At 44.3% G+C, this 17,893-nt stretch overlaps 2 protein-coding genes and 1 long non-coding RNA gene across 3 annotated transcripts; 2 read left to right on the forward strand and 1 right to left on the reverse strand.

The window, feature by feature from the left end:
• Positions 1-913: 913 nt before the first annotated feature.
• Positions 914-1,372, forward strand: LOC106936402 (uncharacterized). Its single transcript, XR_001422127.1, has 2 exons — positions 914-1,219; positions 1,282-1,372. It is a non-coding gene; the product is annotated as an uncharacterized LOC106936402 (long non-coding RNA).
• Positions 1,373-3,638: 2,266 nt separating this feature from the next.
• tfe3a (transcription factor binding to IGHM enhancer 3a) lies at positions 3,639-11,775 on the forward strand. Its single transcript, XM_015017370.1, has 11 exons — positions 3,639-4,074; positions 6,088-6,186; positions 6,308-6,370; positions 6,467-6,632; positions 6,701-6,880; positions 7,207-7,305; positions 9,229-9,340; positions 9,452-9,508; positions 9,687-9,762; positions 9,851-9,998; positions 10,104-11,775. The coding sequence occupies exons 1-11, from the start codon at positions 3,932-3,934 to the stop codon at positions 10,413-10,415; spliced, it is 1,455 nt and encodes a 484-aa protein (XP_014872856.1). The 5' UTR covers positions 3,639-3,931; the 3' UTR covers positions 10,416-11,775.
• Positions 11,776-13,540: 1,765 nt separating this feature from the next.
• LOC106936401 (uncharacterized) lies at positions 13,541-17,245 on the reverse strand. The gene is made up of 4 exons (XM_015017372.1): positions 17,083-17,245; positions 16,183-16,305; positions 15,962-16,108; positions 13,541-14,555 (listed from the first exon to the last, which is right to left on the reverse strand). Exons 1-4 carry the CDS (start codon positions 17,231-17,233, stop codon positions 14,296-14,298), a joined length of 681 nt encoding a protein of 226 aa, XP_014872858.1. The 5' UTR covers positions 17,234-17,245; the 3' UTR covers positions 13,541-14,295.
• Between the last annotated feature and the right edge of the window lie 648 nt (positions 17,246-17,893).

Genomic DNA, 17,893 nt, shown 5'->3' on the forward strand with positions numbered 1-17,893 from the left:
ATCCAGGTTCATGATTTGCCTTCTGTATCCTAAATGTCTGAAGCCTGAATCCTTTCTGTTTACTCAGCCACACCTGTACCTCCTCTTCTCTGGTTTCTAAAGGCCAGTTCCTGGAACCATAAAAGTTGAGTAGATTTTTACATCCTTCGACTCTTCAGAGGCAATTAGAACCCCTGACATGTTGTTTCAGTCTGTAGAGATAAACGTGGCCGCTGCTATGATGAACAAGAAGAATCCCCAACGAAGGTTCCCCATGTTGTCACAGCGCCACCTGCTGACTAAACGTTCCTGGTCTTTGATGTTGGCAGTTTCCCTCTGCTTCCAGTGACTGTGCTAAGCTATGCTAACACAACAGAACAGGACGGGTTCTTGCTTTAGGTTCTGGATTTCTGTCTCTCTGACTGGTTGTTTGGCAGTCACCATTTGTTGTTAGCGTGTGTTTAGCATGTGGAGCAGTGAGGATGGAAGGAAATGGCCACCAGGTCTTTCGGTGCCTGTTAGCATCTTTGTTTCAGTTGATCTGCTTTGTCCCATTTCTGTCAGTGTGACTGAAGACTTCCTGTTAGCAGAGTTCTAACCGGTTCTCAATGGATCCCACTGGTTTGGGCCAAATCTTATCGGTTCTATATCTGTCTCATTAGTTTGACTGATGTCCACCGGTTCTCACTGGTTTTAACCAATTTGAACTGGTTCTAATTGGTTTTGACTGGTGCTAGTATTTTATGTAGTTCTCATAAATTTTCACTTGTTCTCTCCAGTTTTAACTGCTTGTAGCTGGTTCTTACAGGATTTTCTTCAGGTAAGATAAAGTAATTTTATTTATACAGCACATTTTCAGCAACGAGGCAATTCTAAGTGCTTTACATGAGTTAAAAGGAAATACAAACAAAATACCAAACCAAAAGAAAGAAAAAAAGAGGAAAGAAAACTAATCTAATGTTCTAAAATATGTAAACTAAGTGCTCCTGTTCAGGGTTGCTAAGTATCTAATTTACTTTTCTCAACTAGTTCTTACAGGTTTGGACCAATTCCAACCAGTTATAATTGGTTTTGACTGGTTCTCAAAGATTTTCATGATTTCTTGCCAGTTTTAATCACTTCCAGCTGGTTCTTTTTTACTGTTTCTAACTAGTTCTTGCAGGTTGTGACCGATTCAAACGGGTTATAGCTGGTTCTGACTGGTGTTACAACTTTAACTGGTTCCAACTGGTTCTTGCAGGTTTTCACCAGTTTCTGCCAGTTTAGTCATCTAGCAGTAAAAATTCTAGCTGGTTCTTACAGGTTTTCACTCATTCTTTGGCTTTGATTGCTATAGGTTTGGATGATTTCTGCTGACTGGTAGCTACTGGTTTGACTGGCCCAGATTGTTTTTGACATGTTGTTCTAGTCCAGTTTCTCCACCCTGGTCCTCAGGCCCCCCTGCCCTGCATGTTTTAGGTGTTTCCCTTCTGCCACACCTGGATTGTATCTCTGGGTGATTAACAGGATCTGCAGCTCTTGATGGTCATGCAATCATTTGAATCAGCTGTTCTGGAATAGAGGCTCATCTAAAACATGCAGAGCAGGGGTGGGGCTGAGGACTGGAATTGAGAAGCACTGTTCTAGTCTAATCAATGTTTAATTCCAACCATCCTGACAAATTTGAACAACTAGCCAAGTATCCCTAGCTAGGCCTTGGTTAACCTGTTAGAACTGGTCAGAACTGGTAAAGCATAGTTTCTCACAGTTAGTTATATTTGACTAACTGGTTACAGCCAGTTTTAACTGGTTATGGACATTTAGAACAGTCATGGTGAGGGTAAAACCAGTTACAACCAGGTATGTCCTGTAAAAACCAGTTCTAACTGGTTACATAAAGGTATTTCCAGTCAGTTTCAGTTGAAGCTCGGTTAACTTTATTTTCAGTCAATAAACCCCCCCCACCCATCTGTTCTGTTCATTTCCTGACAAGTTGCCGTGGTAGCATCTTAGACGACCATGGGGTTTTCCATGTTACCATGGTAATCACACCTGTCTGGATCCCTGTTACCATGACAGCAACAGTAGCTGTATTTGCTGCCTTTATACCAAGCTTATGTTGTCTTGCTGAATTTTAAATGTCTTGTTATTGATTGATTGATTGATTGATTGATTGATTGATTGATTGATTGATGATTTTTGGTTAGTGGCCGGCCACTGCCTTCCATGCTGTCGCTGCCTATTTCCCATCATGCACCTCTGTAAAATAAAGTAAATGAGGTTGTAATGAAAAAATAAAAGTGATGAAATGGCTTAACGGGTTTCTGTTGTCTGCTCTTCCTGGGAGAAGCGACGGCGCCACCTGGCGGCGTCACGCTTTCTTTCTGAGATAAAACTGACGTCACCAGGAATCTGTCACTGTGACGTTTTCAGGAACAGATTTAATTATTCAGGTCATTTTTAAGACGATTTCCCATGAAGTCTGCAGCTAAAAGCAACGCCAGCAGGTGTTCACCTCTCCACCAGCAGGAACTATCAGTCGTGGGAACGTTCTCCTCCAGATGATCCAGATGTTTTTCACGGGTCCTGAACGCAGAACGTTCTGCTCTAATTGAACTCATGTTTTACAACTAATTTACAGATCAAAAATTATCAGCGGCTCTTATTCTCTGAGTCAGCTGTGTGATGACGTCACAACGTTCGCCTTAGCTTTGTTTGGACTCTCCTGATTGGGCAGAGCGTGACCCGGCTCAGCTGAGCCAATCAGGGCTGAGGAGGATGACGTTACCCGGGAATTCCCCGTCACAAACTCTCCCTTACCCGCCCCTCCATCCCAACAACACCTCCACCTCTTTCCGAAACATCTTAGACAAAAACAAACATCATGGCGGTCTATGAGCTTCAGTGGAGAAACTGATTGGCTGTCAGAAAACTCCTACGCTATTCTGTTGGTTATTGCAGAGAAAGAAGCAGCTGATTGGTTGAACAGAGAGCAGTGCCGGCCATTGAGCCCGCCCCTTGAAACATAGAAACACAACAACTAGAAAAAGGTTTCAGATTTTATACAAAAAAATATATTTTGTAAAATCAAATGAAATCTCAGGTAATGTTGCATCAATCAAAGTAGCAACATATTTATTTTTGAACAATTTTTTTATAATGATAATAAAATATAAAAGTCAACATTGTGTTGCTTGGGTAAATGTTCATTTTGTAAATCAGATTTATTAAATTTCTGATTTTTCTCTCCTCTACAGACTGAACTTGTTGAATGAAAAAAATAAGAACAGCTAAATTTGCCTTTTTGTTATATAAAACGATAAACTCAATAAAAAAGAAATGAAAATAGATTTACCATTTTATTTTTTTGGTTTAGTTTTTTATTTGGCATTTATTTCTTATCCAGATGGTTGTTTGAAAGCCTTTGTTTCTGTTAATTATGTTTATTTATTTGCACAGTTAATGACAACACGAGATTTAAAATATTAAACCAATAATAAAATCATTTTAAATGCAGAAATTTATTCTTAATGAAAATTATGTTTAATAACTGCTTAAAGGTTATGTTTCAAAATATAGTCTGACAAACTAGCCTCATCAGAAGGCATATTCTAATTTTCTAATATGACTTTAATAATAATAATAATAATAATAATAATAATAATAATAATAATAATAATAATAGTGGTAGTTGTATTTATTTAGGGAGAAATCTTAATGTTTAGGGGAAATATTTTAAGTGTAACAAATGAAGTTAAACAAATAGAAGAAAGAGTTTCTAGAGCACAGTTGGTGTCTGTCTGATCTGTGTGTTTTAGCTCTGTGTGATTCGGTGTTGGACTTCATCGCCAGATTTTTCCTCATCCTCTGTCTCTGCTCCCCGCTGCCTCCTTCTGCCTCCCCGGCTGCAGCTCCTCATTTCATCCCGGCGCCCGCAGGAACATCTCGCCCCTCTCTGCGCCTCTCTGGAGAAATGTCAGACGTTGGCTCGGATCAGATCCGGACCGGAGAGCAGAACAGGAGCCGAACCGAGCCGAACCAACAGGAGGCCTCGGTTCCTCAGCCGCACACCGTGTTCGTGATCCTGGACTCGGCTGAAACTCTCAGCTTGGTCCAGTAAGTCTGGAAGCGTTTTCCGTTATCTGTTACCGGACTCCGGCCAGAAAACTGTCAGTTTTGAGGTGATTGGAGTTATGGATAAAATATCTGCCTTATTTAAGTAAACTGAGACCTTGGTTGGTCCAGCCGTCGGTTCGGGTGAATTCGGCTCAGTAATAATCATGATTTCTGTTGGAATATTATTGGCATAGATCCGTGAAACGAGTGGGGATTTCAAAGGAGGAAAACTAAAGTTAGAGTTGAGGCTTAAATGTGGTGATTTTTGAATGGAGTTTGGTCTGATGAAGCTTGAGAGAAGCAGCAGTAAAGTTAATATTTGTCAGAGTGGAATGCTGAATCTGCACTCTAATGAAGATGATGATGGCAGGTTATTGTTGTTGTGTTCTATTTTACCTTTGACCCCTGAACCTTCTGTGATGACTCATCAGACAGGAATCTCCTCCTCCTTCCTCCTTCCTCATCCTCTTCAGACTGAGGGAAGCCAGCCTTCCTCTGCTCTCACGCAGCTTTGACTCCACCTCAGCTGCTGTTGGATCCATGAATCTGTTTGTCCTCACTGGGATTCAGACCTGGATCAGATCAGTTCTGGGAAACGGTTCTGTACCTTGTTTTGGGTACAGCTGGATTTTGTTGGGAGAAGGTGAAGTTGTGATGAGTCACAGCTGCTCTGCAGGCCTGGATCTGTTCAGACACATAAAGCTTCGTGGGAACAGAAAGCAAAAGTAGACGAAGGTTTAGATAAACAGGTAAACTGTAGCTGGGAAACACCTGAGAGGGACAGTCAAGTTTATTTATATAAAACAATTCAGCAACATGGCAGTTCAAAGTGCTTTCCATCACAAAAACATAATGCTGTAACCAATATTGAAACAAGCAATAAACATCTAACACCATCATCAAAATCAACATCAAATATGTTGATGTCTTCCAGAGTTTATTAGTTAATAAACTCTAATCAGGTGGTTTTTAGCCTTTATTTAAAGGAACTCAGTGTTTCAGCTGTTTTGCAGTTTTCTGGAGGTTTGGTCCAGATTTGTGGTCCATAGAAGCTGAATGCTGCTTCTCCACGTTTGGTTCTGATTCTGGGGATGCAGAGCAGAACCAAAACATAACCATGACCAGAAAACCTGAGAGGTGTGGAAGGCTACAACAACAGCAGCAGATCTTTAATGTCTTATGGTTCAGTGATTTACAAACTACCAGCAGTAGCTTAAAGTCTGCTCTCTCAGTGAAGGACTGTAGAACTGGGTGGTGTCTCCATCTTCCTGGTTTTAGTCAGAACTCCAGCAGCAGTGTTCTGAATCAGCTGCTGGACCTGTGAAGACACTGCTGCAGTAGTCAATGCAACTAAAGATAAACACATTAATCTTTCTGGGATATCTGTTCTTAAATCCTGGAAATGTTCTGCAGGTGATAACGGCGACTTTGTAACTGTCTTTATGTAGCTCTGAAAGTTCAGGTCCGAGTCCATCACTATACCCAGATTTAGGGCATGGTCTCTATTTTCTAACTGTAATAACTGACCGACATCTCAAATCAGATGTGGGTATAGCAAGAAAAACAGAATTAAAAATATATTTAATCAATAACTCATATTTTTTTTCAAAATCTGCTAACATCATAAATGTCCCCCTTGTACCAACATCTCCCTGCTCTCAGACCGTCCCTGTTTTCCTAAAGCACCCCCCTGTTGTAAATACAAAATTATTGAGAAATTCCAGTTTTCCTGTGAATATTCAGTAACACGTCCTCATTGAGCAGACATGACCTCATGAACCTGATCGGTTGCTATGGAACCCACAACGGCATAAAAACCAGAACATCTTCGCACTCAGGAAATGGTTAAACTAGACAGCTACCAGATGTTTCTCTTCTTTTCTCTAGTCCAGTGTTTGCAGTTCTCCGTCTGCAGAACATCTCATGAGATGATGAAGCTAACTGTCAGCTTATTTGGTCGATTGAGTCCTGATTCTGATTGGTTCTGATTGGTTGATTTTCTGTGTGTTTAAGGATGGAGTCTGGGATTGTGGCCGACATCGAGGTCGACAGTTTGATTCCCACAGACAGTGACATCTTCTACCAGATCAAGAGCCAGCCAATCAGCATCAGGTGAGGCACCTTACCGGTTAAATTGTCCAGGTACCGACTACCTCCTGGCCAGGTTCCAACTACTTCCTGGAAAGTCAGCTTAGTGGTTTCCATGACAAGTTCATTATGTCTCTACTTTCAGCTCCTCTGCAGCATCCCCATCTTCGTCATCTTCATCGTCTCTTCCATCGGTGATGTCATCCCGGTGAGCAGCCGCACTTGTTTTGTTTTCTGGTACCTGTTGTTCTCTGAGTGTCCTACAGGGGGCGCTGACATGTCACCTGCTGGTCTGCTCCTGCAGGGTTCTGATGCGTCAGGGGCTGATGCGGCAGCAGGCGCTGGAGGAGCAGCAGAAGGAGGCGCAGCAGCAGAAGGAGGTGCAGCGCTGCAGCGACTCCTCCTCCCCCATCAGCCTGGCTAACTCCGCCCCCTGCACACCTGCCCAGGTTCCCGTGGAGGTGCTGAAGGTACAGTCCGGTCCAGCAGGGAAACCCAGCTGCTAAGGTCGGCGCTGATGACCCTGTGTTTCCAACAGGTGCAGACTCACCTGGAGAACCCCACCAGGTACCACATCCAGCAGGCCCAGAGGCAGCAGGTCCGCCAGTACCTGTCCAACACCATGACAGCCAATCAGCAGCCAGCACTGCAACCAAGCCCCTCCCCCCAGCAGGACTCTGGTGCCACGCTGTCCGATGAAAGCAGCCCGAAGCAGGAGGTAACGACCAGAACCGGGCCGGCAGCAGCAGGTTTTGCAGTTGGTCCTGTGACGACCAGCAACCGGACAGGAAGCAGCGTCAGCTCCAACTGCTTCCTGTCTGGCTGCAGCTGCTGAGTCAGCACCTCCAGAGGATCTGAGTCAGGCCGCAGGAAGTCAGGAAAACCACTTCCTGTTGGAGACAGAGCTGCTGCTGCCACACTCATCCATCCATCCATCCACCCATCCATCCATCCATCCATCCATCCATCCATCCATCCATCCATCCATCCATCCATCCATCCATTCTCCAGCTCTCTTCTTGATCTCTTCTTCTTCTTCTTTAGATGGAGGAAACAGTCATTGACGACATCATCAGCTTGGAGTCGAGTCTAAACGAGGATCTTCTGACTCTGATCGACTCTGGCCTGCAGCTCACCAACACGGTATGCACTCATTACACCTGCAGTCTGAGTGTAACAAAGGGGCGTGACCACCCACCGCAGGGGCGTGGCCACCCACCGCAGAGGCGTGGCCACCCACCGCAGGGGCGTGACCACCCACCGCAGAGGCGTGGCCACCCACCGCAGGGGCGTGACCACCCACCGCAGAGGCGTGGCCACCCACCGCAGGGGCGTGGCCACCCACCGCAGAGGCGTGGCCACCTGCTAGGAGATAATCCAATTGATTTCTGTCACATGATGTTCTGCTTAATCAGAACCTTCTGGATCAGTCCGACTGTTCACTGATTTGTTTGAACTCTGACAGCGTGAAGTGGGCGGGGCTTATGTCCTGTTCTGCAGCTGGCCAGCAGGGGGCAGACTGACTGCTCTGTGTTTCTGTCAGAGGACCAACAGTCTGCAGCCGCTGACGCTGCCTCAATCTCACTTCAGCTTTCCACACTTCCCCCTCTCAGTGGGCGGGGCCTCTCTGTGTGTGTGTGTGTGTGTGTGTGTGTGTGTGTGTGTGTGTGTGTGTGTGTGTGTCAGGGAGATAATGAAGTTGTGGGAGTTTTCTGTTCTTCTTAAAGGACGTGTTTCCCCATTTTTCAACAGTTGTCTGAACAGAAAGAGGAAGAGCTGCAGCTCACTGTGTGTGTGTGTCGTTAATGTGTGTGTGTGTTGGGGTGTGTGTGAGAGAGCAGAGAACATGAGGATTTTGGTGTTGCTGCCGGATCATGAGAAGAGGAGGATTAAATCAGAGGTAAAAGTTGCAGTTTGTCTTGTTTTCAGAGCTTCAGATACTGCAGGTCTAGACGGTTCTCCAGAACCTCCAGGATGTTCTCTGGGTTTTCCAGGAGGTTTTCCAGGTTTTCCAGACCTGGTTTAGCTGGGTATCTGTGGCTCTCTGGGTTTTCCTGCTGATCTTGGAGGTTTTGTGCTACTTGTTTTCAAAAATGCTTCAGTCAGCAGAACCTCTGTCTGTCAGAGGTTTCCTTTAAAAACAAACTGGTTCTGGCAGGAAATGGACCAGGAGGACTCAGGCTGATTCTCATCCAGCCAGAAGGTGACCAGTAAAACCAGTGGAACCTGTTCACAGGTCAGAGTCCCAGTAGAACCAGTGGTGCTGAGACCCATTTGGATTGAGCCAGAACAGATAGATGGTCCTGAGTGGAACCAGGAGGATCCTGTAGGTGAAACAGCTCCCCCTGGTGGCAGAAGCAGGAACTGGGATTAGATCAGTAACCATTTGATCCGATTCTCTCCAATCTGGAGCATCAGATGTGGAACCGTTAGCTTCTTTTGGATCAAAATCCAGATAATTTCATGGTTTGTAATGAAGAAAAAATGTCACATTGACAAAATCATCAATATTTTCAATTCAATAGCTGTTTGTGCGACTACATTATTGACTAACTAGTCATCTGATCTCAACAGCAGAGATATTAATAATTTTTAATCTTCGGGTTCTTCAACCATCAGTTTGGAGCAAAGTGTTTTCCAATCCATTCATCTGATCATTCATGGAGACTCTTTAGAAATGTGGACTGTGGATGCTGACATTAGCATTAACTGCTGCACGTTAGCATTGAGATGCTATTTTAGGCTAGCATTGCTTCATTTGTAGGCTAACTGCTTTTAGCACAACTTGAACACAGCAACAGCTTTTTCCAGCGTCCAATCAGATCATTTAGAAGCAGAAATGAACTGAGAGAAGACGTTTCATTGCTGCTGTGAGCAGATGTAGCTGTGCGTCAGATTTACAACCGGACCAGAAACAAACAGTTGCATAGGTTCCATGAATGAGTTAAACTGGGTTGAAGCTCTGACCCAAGTGGGTCGGCTGAGCCGGAACCAACTGGTCATCCAGGTGTTGGTCTACCTGCAGCAGGGCGTGTTTCTCATCATCCTCTGATTGGCCCGTTGCAGCTGCCGGCAGCGGGGAACATGCTGGATGTCTATGGAGGGATGTCTACGCCCACCATCGCCGTTAGTAACAGCTGCCCAGCCGACTTGCATGCCGTCAAGCGGGAGCTAACAGGTAAATGTGACAAATGTCCGGTCTGATCCGGTCCGATCTGCAGTAGAACCCTCCTGTGTTCCTGCTGCCCAGCTCTGACTGATCCTCCTCTCCTTCTTCTTGTCGCTGCAGATGTGGAGACCAAAGCTCTGATGAAGGAGCGGCAGAAGAAAGACAACCACAACCTGAGTGAGTAGTGCTGCACCTCTCAGCCAATCACAGCTCAGGACTTCCTGTTGGAACAGGAAGAGGCAGTTCAGTCGATACAGACTCTGATTCCTCATCAGAGGAACACGTCTGGACTGATTTTATGTGAAAACCAAAACTCTTTATCCAGACTTAAACTTGTCTGACCTTTATGTTTCAGTTGAGAGGAGACGGCGCTTCAACATCAACGACCGCATCAAGGAGCTCGGAGCACTGATCCCCAAGTCCTCTGACCCGTCAGTATTCATGCTAACCATGCTACGCTAATAGCTATTGGCACTGCTAATGGCCTTAATGAGGCATGCTCTGTGATTGGCTGTTCAGGGAAACCAGGTGGAACAAAGGCACCATCCTGAAGGCGTCTGTGGATTACATCCGCAAACTGCAGAAAGAGCAGCAGAGAGCCAGAGAGATGGAGGAGAGGCAGCGCAGGCTGGAGAGCACCAACCGCTCGCTGCTGCTGCGCATACAGGTGAGGGGGCGGAGACTGGGAGTGGACGGGTGAGGGGGTGGGGCCTGTTACTTAAGGGACGTGTCCTGTCCTGTGTTTGCTGAAGTGATTTGTGTTTTGTGACAGGAGTTGGAACTCCAGGCTCGCCTTCATGGCGTCTCCTCTTCCTCCGTCTCTGTGGACCCCCAGACGCTCCTGTCCCCGCTATTGCCCAACCCGTCGCTGAGCTTCATGGACCTGGACGAGTCCCACCAGGCATCCGCTGTCTTCTCCACGGACCTGATGGCGGAGTTGGGGGCGGGGCTGAGTGGCCTGGGGGCGGGGCTTCTGATGGAGGAGGACGCGGGCGGGGCTGTGATGTCTGACCCGCTGCTGTCCTGCGGCGCCTCGAAGACCAGCAGCCGGCGGAGCAGTTTCAGCATGGACGAGGACCTTTGATGATGTCACCACAGGCTGGTCTCTGATTGGCTGAGGGGGCCGGGTCAAAGATTTAACAAAGAAATTGACAGAACAATTTAAAGTCTGTGATGTCCAACATATTCAGATTACAAAACACAGACAATGTAACCGTGGCAACCACTTCATGCTAACCGCTGTGAGTCATCGCTGTGTAACCATGGTGACATTTTCCTCACTGTGTTGCCATGGTAACCTTTACGTTCACCTTATAACGGATCGGCACCAGAGCTGACTGGTGGTTAAATAACAAGCTGTCATCTGATTGGCTGATTTGAGCAGGTCAGTGGGTTCGACAGGTGAGCCCTCAGGTGTGTTGCTCACAAGCTTGTACAAATCTGTAAATTCACAGAAATATATAATCAGTGTGCTGGGAAGATTTTATGGAGATTTTATGAATAAGAAGAGAAATTTTTCTGGTCCAGATTGTTTACTTCCTGTTTGTGTCCATGTTTCAATGTCCTGCTGGAGACAAAGTTCAGGACCTACAGAAGGGAAATCAGGGACAGGTACCTGGACCCTGTGGTTCCGGACTGGCAGATAATCCAGAGTTGACTCACTGCAATGCTAGCATCTTTTAATAAAGCTCATGTACTAGTGCCAGTTTTGCTGCCAGTTTTGTTGATGTCCTGCATTGTGGGAAAGCTACCTGACCCATTCGTCAGGAGTTCTTCCTGGTTCATAGGTCAGTCTCCTACAGACACAGTCTGGGTCCTCTGGACTTGATAAAGTGCTATACAAGTACAAACCATCTATTATGAATTTATTTTGGACTGTTTTTTGCCTCTGGAGGTCTAAGTGTTTCTGATTCTGACCTGTATATGACAGTGGATAAAGATGCACTAACATGACGACGACAAGCTAACATAATGAACATGACGACATGCTATCATGATGAGCTGGGCCGTGATGATTCTTTTAAATTTTAATCAAGCATTAAATAATAACATTTTGATATTTCTGAACATTTGAACAGTTTCCAAACTCATGCCTTTAGCTGTTAGCTCAGAGTGCTAACAAGTGTTACACACTCAACCAAGGGAAATGGATGGAAGTTTGGGACATTATCTGCTGTTGATCATGTTTCTAATCCCAGCCACTGAAAATGAAGCTAACTGCAATCATTTCTGCTGTTAGCTGTGTGTTAGCATCATTGCCGGTTGTCATCGGGATCACATGGAATTAGTCACAAAGGGAAATCTGTTTCTCTGGTCCTTCATGCTGTTTTATGTTAATGATGTTTACATGTAGTCTGTTAATAATCTTAGCTAAGATTCTGTTTTTTAAAACTATTAAATTTCACACTGTTATCTTTCATATAGAATAAATATTCAAACAGAAATGTGAGTGCTTTTATCTCCATGTACAACAGATTGGCTTTTTCTCAAAACAATATCAGAGTCACATATATAATTTATTTTTGTCTCAGTATGATGAGGAAAACATCTCAAAACAGACAATACAGGCTGATGTGAACCAATCAGACTTACTTTTTGCTTTCACACTTTTATTGTTTTCCATCTTTGGAGCAAATTGCTCAAATATTGTACTGAGTTCAAACATAGCTGAAAGAAGAAAATTCAGGAAACAAATGTATTGAGAGAGAATATGGAGTCTGTTTTCAATAGAAAAAAACATGTTATTTGATAATTTAACATAACCTTGGAAAATTAAATCTCCACAAATAATGTGGCATAAATTGAATTTCAAAAGACAGAAACATTTCAATATAAACATGACAGATACTCTGACTACAATGGAGATGCTGCCATCTGTTGGATTCTATAAATATTACACCAGTGTGACATCAGTTCAAATTAGGCTTCATAAATATTTATTGTAGTCATTTGTAAAAACAGATACCTACTGAGAAAGAAGATAGGATTTAAATGGTTTAACAAAACTATTTAATTCCTACTTCAAATGAAAAGTAAATCAGATCTGAAAAATAAAGGAAGCAGAGAGATCTGTTTGATGAGTTTTGAATATTTTTATAACTTTATTAGAAAAATCACAAATTAATAAAATATCTCTGCTGAATACATTATCAAAATACATTTCAGCGGTAGTTTACTGATCACTTCAGTTCATAGGTTAGTATGTCAACAACATATAATTGTAAAGTTAAAAATAAAAACTAAATATACATTAACAGCAATATTTTGTTCCTGTTTCTTAGGCAACTAAATTACGTTTATCTGTGTTCTGTTGTTGTCCAGCAGGGGACGCTTTAAATCTTGTTCACTGAAACTGACAGAAACTGGTGAGAAAAGCAGCCTCGATTCTGGAGGAGTGTGTTCTGGTTGACCTGCAGTTTGAGGCCTCTGTCTCTGTCTGCAACCAACTCATGAGGACTCCCTGTTATGTGAGGACCTTATGCAACGGGTGGAAGTGTTTTAGTTAATCTGATTCCAGTTTAATCTGTGGACTGAAATGGATTTTTTCTCTCCTATCAAACACAGAGGGAAAAACAGCAGGTTTGTCTTTGATGCTGCGTTGATGTCAGAGGTCAGGAACCACTGTCTTCTCAGTGGTTTCCCTTTTCCTGTTTGAATGTCCTGGCCTTTGTTCCAACAAACACAGACTTCCTGTTCGTACCGGGTGAACATCCTGTCCCACCCGCCCCTCCTGAGCTGTCAATCTCTGACGCAGAGACCTCACCATAAAGTTCATAGCAGCTGCAGACAGTTTACGGCTACGAAGCGTCTGAATAACACTGAATGTACAGCAGCTAATCGTTCGCCTTAAAATTTCAGTGACGATGTAATTAATGATTGTTTTGTACAAATAAGACAAGAGTTTGTGCGATCAGTTTGTAGTTTTTGTGTAAATCTGTGACAAAAGTAGAATCCTGGAGAATGTCAACATCTGAACATCAGCAAAAAAAGTCAAAGATATACTTTTTTGCCTTTTAACCTTGTTAAAAAAAAGTATTTTCCACTAAGATGGATGGAATAAATTTTTATTATGCTGATGACATATTGGATGGTATCAGGTATTGCCAACCATAAATCCTTCAAGAATTCAAATTAAAATCTCAGATTCTTTCTCACATATAAAGCCCCTAATAATGAGCTCCGTCATCCACCAGAGCTCTGATTGGTCCAGATGTTCCTACCAGAGGAAAACCTGATAAATTCTCATCATAACAGAATTTGCTTCTTATTACTTCCATTTGGTTTCTGTCTTCTCAACCAACATCTGGTTGGAGGTCTAAATGTTTCTGATTCTGATGTTTATATGGCAGTGGATAATGACATGCTAACATGACGACATGCTAACATAGTGACATGTTAACATAATTACATGCTAACACGATGTCATGTTAACATAATTACATGCTAACACGATGTCATGCTAACATGACAACATGCTAACTTGATAAAGACATGCTAACATGAAGATGGACATGATCACATGCAAATAATACAAAATTAATGTAAACTTGATTTATGAGATATGGGTCTTTAACCTTTTGACCCCAGAGTGACTTTATTTAGAAGTGCTGATAAAAAACAATCCCCTGCGACAGACTGGCGACCTGTCCAGGTGACCCTGCCTCTCGCCCGAAACGGCACCAGCAGCCCTCCCGACCCCAGTAGGGACAAGGTTGTTAGAAAATGGATGATAAAAAAAACAAGCTTTTAAAACTGTCTTTTGTTTAATTAAATTATTTCATATTTTTCATAAATATTTGTTCTACAGTCGGCTCCTTGCTTCTTCTTTCATGTCCAGGTCGGAGAACCTTTGTGCTGATCCGAGATCCAAACGGGATGCGGATCGTTCAGACCAACCAAGGAAATCCAAGGGTTTCTGTCCTTTGCTATGACATCATCATCCAGTCTTCCCCTGATTGGCCGCCCTATGAAGGGAAGACGATAGCGCAGCACTCCAAGCAGACCTCCAGGCAGTCAGACGACGCGCAGCAGTTTTCCAACATCCCGCAGTCCAACACCGCCTGGCACGCCTCCTCCGTGCACGCCGCCTCCACGCAGCAGCAGCACGCCGCGCCGTCGCAGCAACTGGCTCCGCCCACGCCGCAGGCCAGACACTCCCCCAGCGCCGAGCACATGGACAGCAGCTCACAGAACAGGCAGGCCAGCAGACAGTGGACGCAGCAGTCTGCAGGGACAATCGGGAAAACTGAAAACTGTTTGAAAACATTTTAATTCCCTTAAGAAAACAAATGAAAAGATGTTCAATTAGCGCAGAGGAGAATCAAATATGATGCTTTTTTTTCATGATGACACTTTATGGAGGCAAAAATATTTCACATTTGGTCTCATTTGCAGTTTTTCTTTCATTTTCCCCCAACGCTTCTCTGTCAAGACTTCCTGTGTCAGTTTGTCCCACAGGTCAACCAGGGGACATGTCCTACAGTGTCCAACAGAATGTCTTCTATCCCAGACAGGTCTCAAAAAAGGACATCAGGGGTGTACAAACTTTTTGCCCTGCTAGCAACTGTAAACTATGAGGACAGGGGGGATTTCATAAAAAAATATGCAAAAATGAATGTTTTGTGATTTTTTTCTTTTTTTAAATTAAATCTGTATATTATTAAAAACATAAAAAGTGCTTTGGACTGTAAAACTGACAATTTCCACATTTTTGGGTCATCAGCTGTTTTCTGTTTTAATGACCAAATTTTAACCTTCTTGACTCGTGGTCTGGCGCCAAAGAAAACAAGTTCAAGGGCCCACAAATGGCCCCCAGGCCGCATTTCGGTCACCCCTGGTCTGGGTGAAGAAATTCAGAGTTGACTTGAAGCTTTGCTGTCTGGCTCTGGCTCTGTTACTGGTTCTGGTTCTGTGGGTGTGACCCGGAGCTGATGGGAGGCTCAGCCGCCTCTGGCTGCAGCTGATAAGCCTCCGGTTGATCTTCTGTTTTTGTTCCAGCTTCCAGAGGAGGAAATGAAAACCTGCTGCCTTTCCCTGGCGAGTGGAAACGTTCTAAAACGTTCTAAGACTTTCCGAAACGTTCTGGCTCAAAAGTCGGATTCATGACGTTAATCATCAATTCCTGGATCATCAGCCAGAACCTCCCAGAACCCGCCAGCCCAAAGTGTGAGATTCCTCTGCAGTACCAGCAGACTCCAGAACTTTTTGTGTTTTCAGGAATCATGAGCGGCCGACACTCAGAGACAAGAACCGGGATCCTCCTCACTAGTTCTGCTGGTTCTACTGGTTCCTCCTCAGAGTGTCTGAGACTCAGCTCTCTGGTTTCTGGTTCTGAAACATCTCAGGCCCGACTCTGACCCAGTAGAACAGAGGTTCTGACCCGGTTCTGGTCCGGTTCCGGCCTACTGGCTGTCTCCCTGACCTCCAGAACCTCCTGCTGTAGTCCGATTGGACAGCACCAACATTCAGGATCTCACTGAGCTTTCATCCTTCCACTCAACTTTCTGCTTAACTCTCCATGATGATCTTCTGCCTCTGATTAGTCGGTGTCCATGATGTCACCTGTTTGGACCAGAACCAGGCTCTGTCCTCCCAGACCTCAGCTCTTAAGCTTCGTTCTGATTGGCTCACCATTTCCAGCCACTTCCTTGATGTGGGCTGCGTCCGTCTTCAAGGAGGCGTGGCTCTTGGTCGATGACAGGCGCTTCTCATTGGTGCCTGGGCTGCAGGTGGGGGGTGGAGGGCAGCCAATGGGAGGCTGTGATGAGCTGACCACACCTGGGACAGAAGAGATGACCTCACATGACCTCACAAGTGACCTTCAGCCTCAGGGAGGGGGCGGGCCTTCTCACCTTTCTGTCTGTGGGGGGTGGGGAGAAGGCGAGAGACGTCCTTGGTGGAGAAGGTGTCGGTCAAAGATTCATCGCTGCTGTCGGCTTCCTGCAGGCTATCAGAGGCAGGGGGCGGAGCCTGACCTGTGAGGAAACAGGAAGCGCCATTCTAAAACCTTCTGCTGGTCCAACGTCCAACAGGAAGTCAGAGATCAGGAAGGAGCCACTCCACCAGCACTTTCAGTGAAAGATGGAACTGTGGCGCCATAAGAACAAAGATCCAGACGCCAATTCTACGCTTCGCTTCGTTCTCGATGTTCTTACCAAGTTTTCTGGCATTTAGCAAGTAAAATTGATTTTGATAATTCTAACTAAGATAAAAGAAGAAAAGTTTGGTTTGATTTCACCAAAACAAAAACAAAACTGTGTTTGTTTTATTAGCTGTATCTAAATATATTAGGTAACACTGTATGAAGCTAAGCGGAAATTTAGCATTGTGTGAAAACCTTCCATCTTTGCCAGAAACAAAATGTGTTTCCAGACATAAAATCATTTTATGGTAAAATCCAGTAACTGTATTACCTTCGGTTGTTATAAGAATTTACATGATTCCGGCCCTTTAAACGTCCCTGTTGCTCTGACTGAACAGCTTCGTTTACTTTCTCCACCTCCAAACTTCAACCAGGGGAAAACTCAACATCATCCTTCATAACGCCTCCTTTTGGTCGCTGATTGGCCCGTTGAAATTCAAACAGAGGAATTTCAGTCAATGAGAAAAATCCCAGACGGCATTCTGAAGGGAAATGAGAATCAACCTGGACTCAGTGTTTGACCTGGTTCTGTTTTCAGAGTTCTGATCTGCTCTGAGCTCATGCTGGTTTCCCCTTTCAACCAGTCAGATCGTGTTCTGTTTTCTCTCACCTGTGCAGTGATGCGGAAGCCTCCCATTGGCCACTGGCTGCTCTGAGACGCATTCTGATTGGTTGGGATGCTTGGAAGCTCCGCCGTCAGTGCTGCCAGAGACACAGTGAAGAGATTTCACATCCATCCTGTCAGAAACAAAACACACCATTATTATTATTATTATTATTATTATTATTATTATTATTATTATTATTATTATTATTATTATTATTATTAATATTATTATTATCATTATTATTATTATTATTAATATTATCATTATTATTATTATTATTATTATTATTATTATTATTATTATATATTTTTTCCTTGTGTTGAATATCTTTTCTAAAACAAATATTTCAGAAATATTTGGTCCGCATTGCCCGCAGTAGGTCGCTGACTCAGCGGCTCTTTTTGCGGTCATGGCCGAAAGAATGAGGTCACGGATACAAGCGGCTAGAATGAGTTTCCTCTGTCTGGCCTCTCCCTAAGAGAAGCTCAGTCATCATGGAGCCGCTGCTCCTTCACACTGAGAGGAGCCAGCTGAGCGGCATCTGGTTAGGATGGAGACTCCCTGCTGAGGAGTTCACGTCCCACCAGGAGGAGACCAGAGGGAGACCAAGGACAGGCTGGAGGGACGATGTTCCTCTGCTGGGAACGCCTTGGGATTCCTGGAGGAGGCGGACCGGGAGACTGGGAGGGAAGTGTGGGCTGCTGACCCCGACCCGACGGGATCAGAGGGAGGAGGATATTTCAGAAATGTAATAAACTTTAAAATGAAACATTAAAGCAGTAATTTGGTTTATTGATGCTGCAGAACAGAAAA

Source organism: Poecilia latipinna, unplaced genomic scaffold (assembly GCF_001443285.1).
Source record: "Poecilia latipinna isolate Pla-1442-1.1 unplaced genomic scaffold, P_latipinna-1.0 Scaffold2134, whole genome shotgun sequence".
NCBI classification, from domain to species: Eukaryota; Metazoa; Chordata; class Actinopteri; order Cyprinodontiformes; family Poeciliidae; genus Poecilia; species Poecilia latipinna.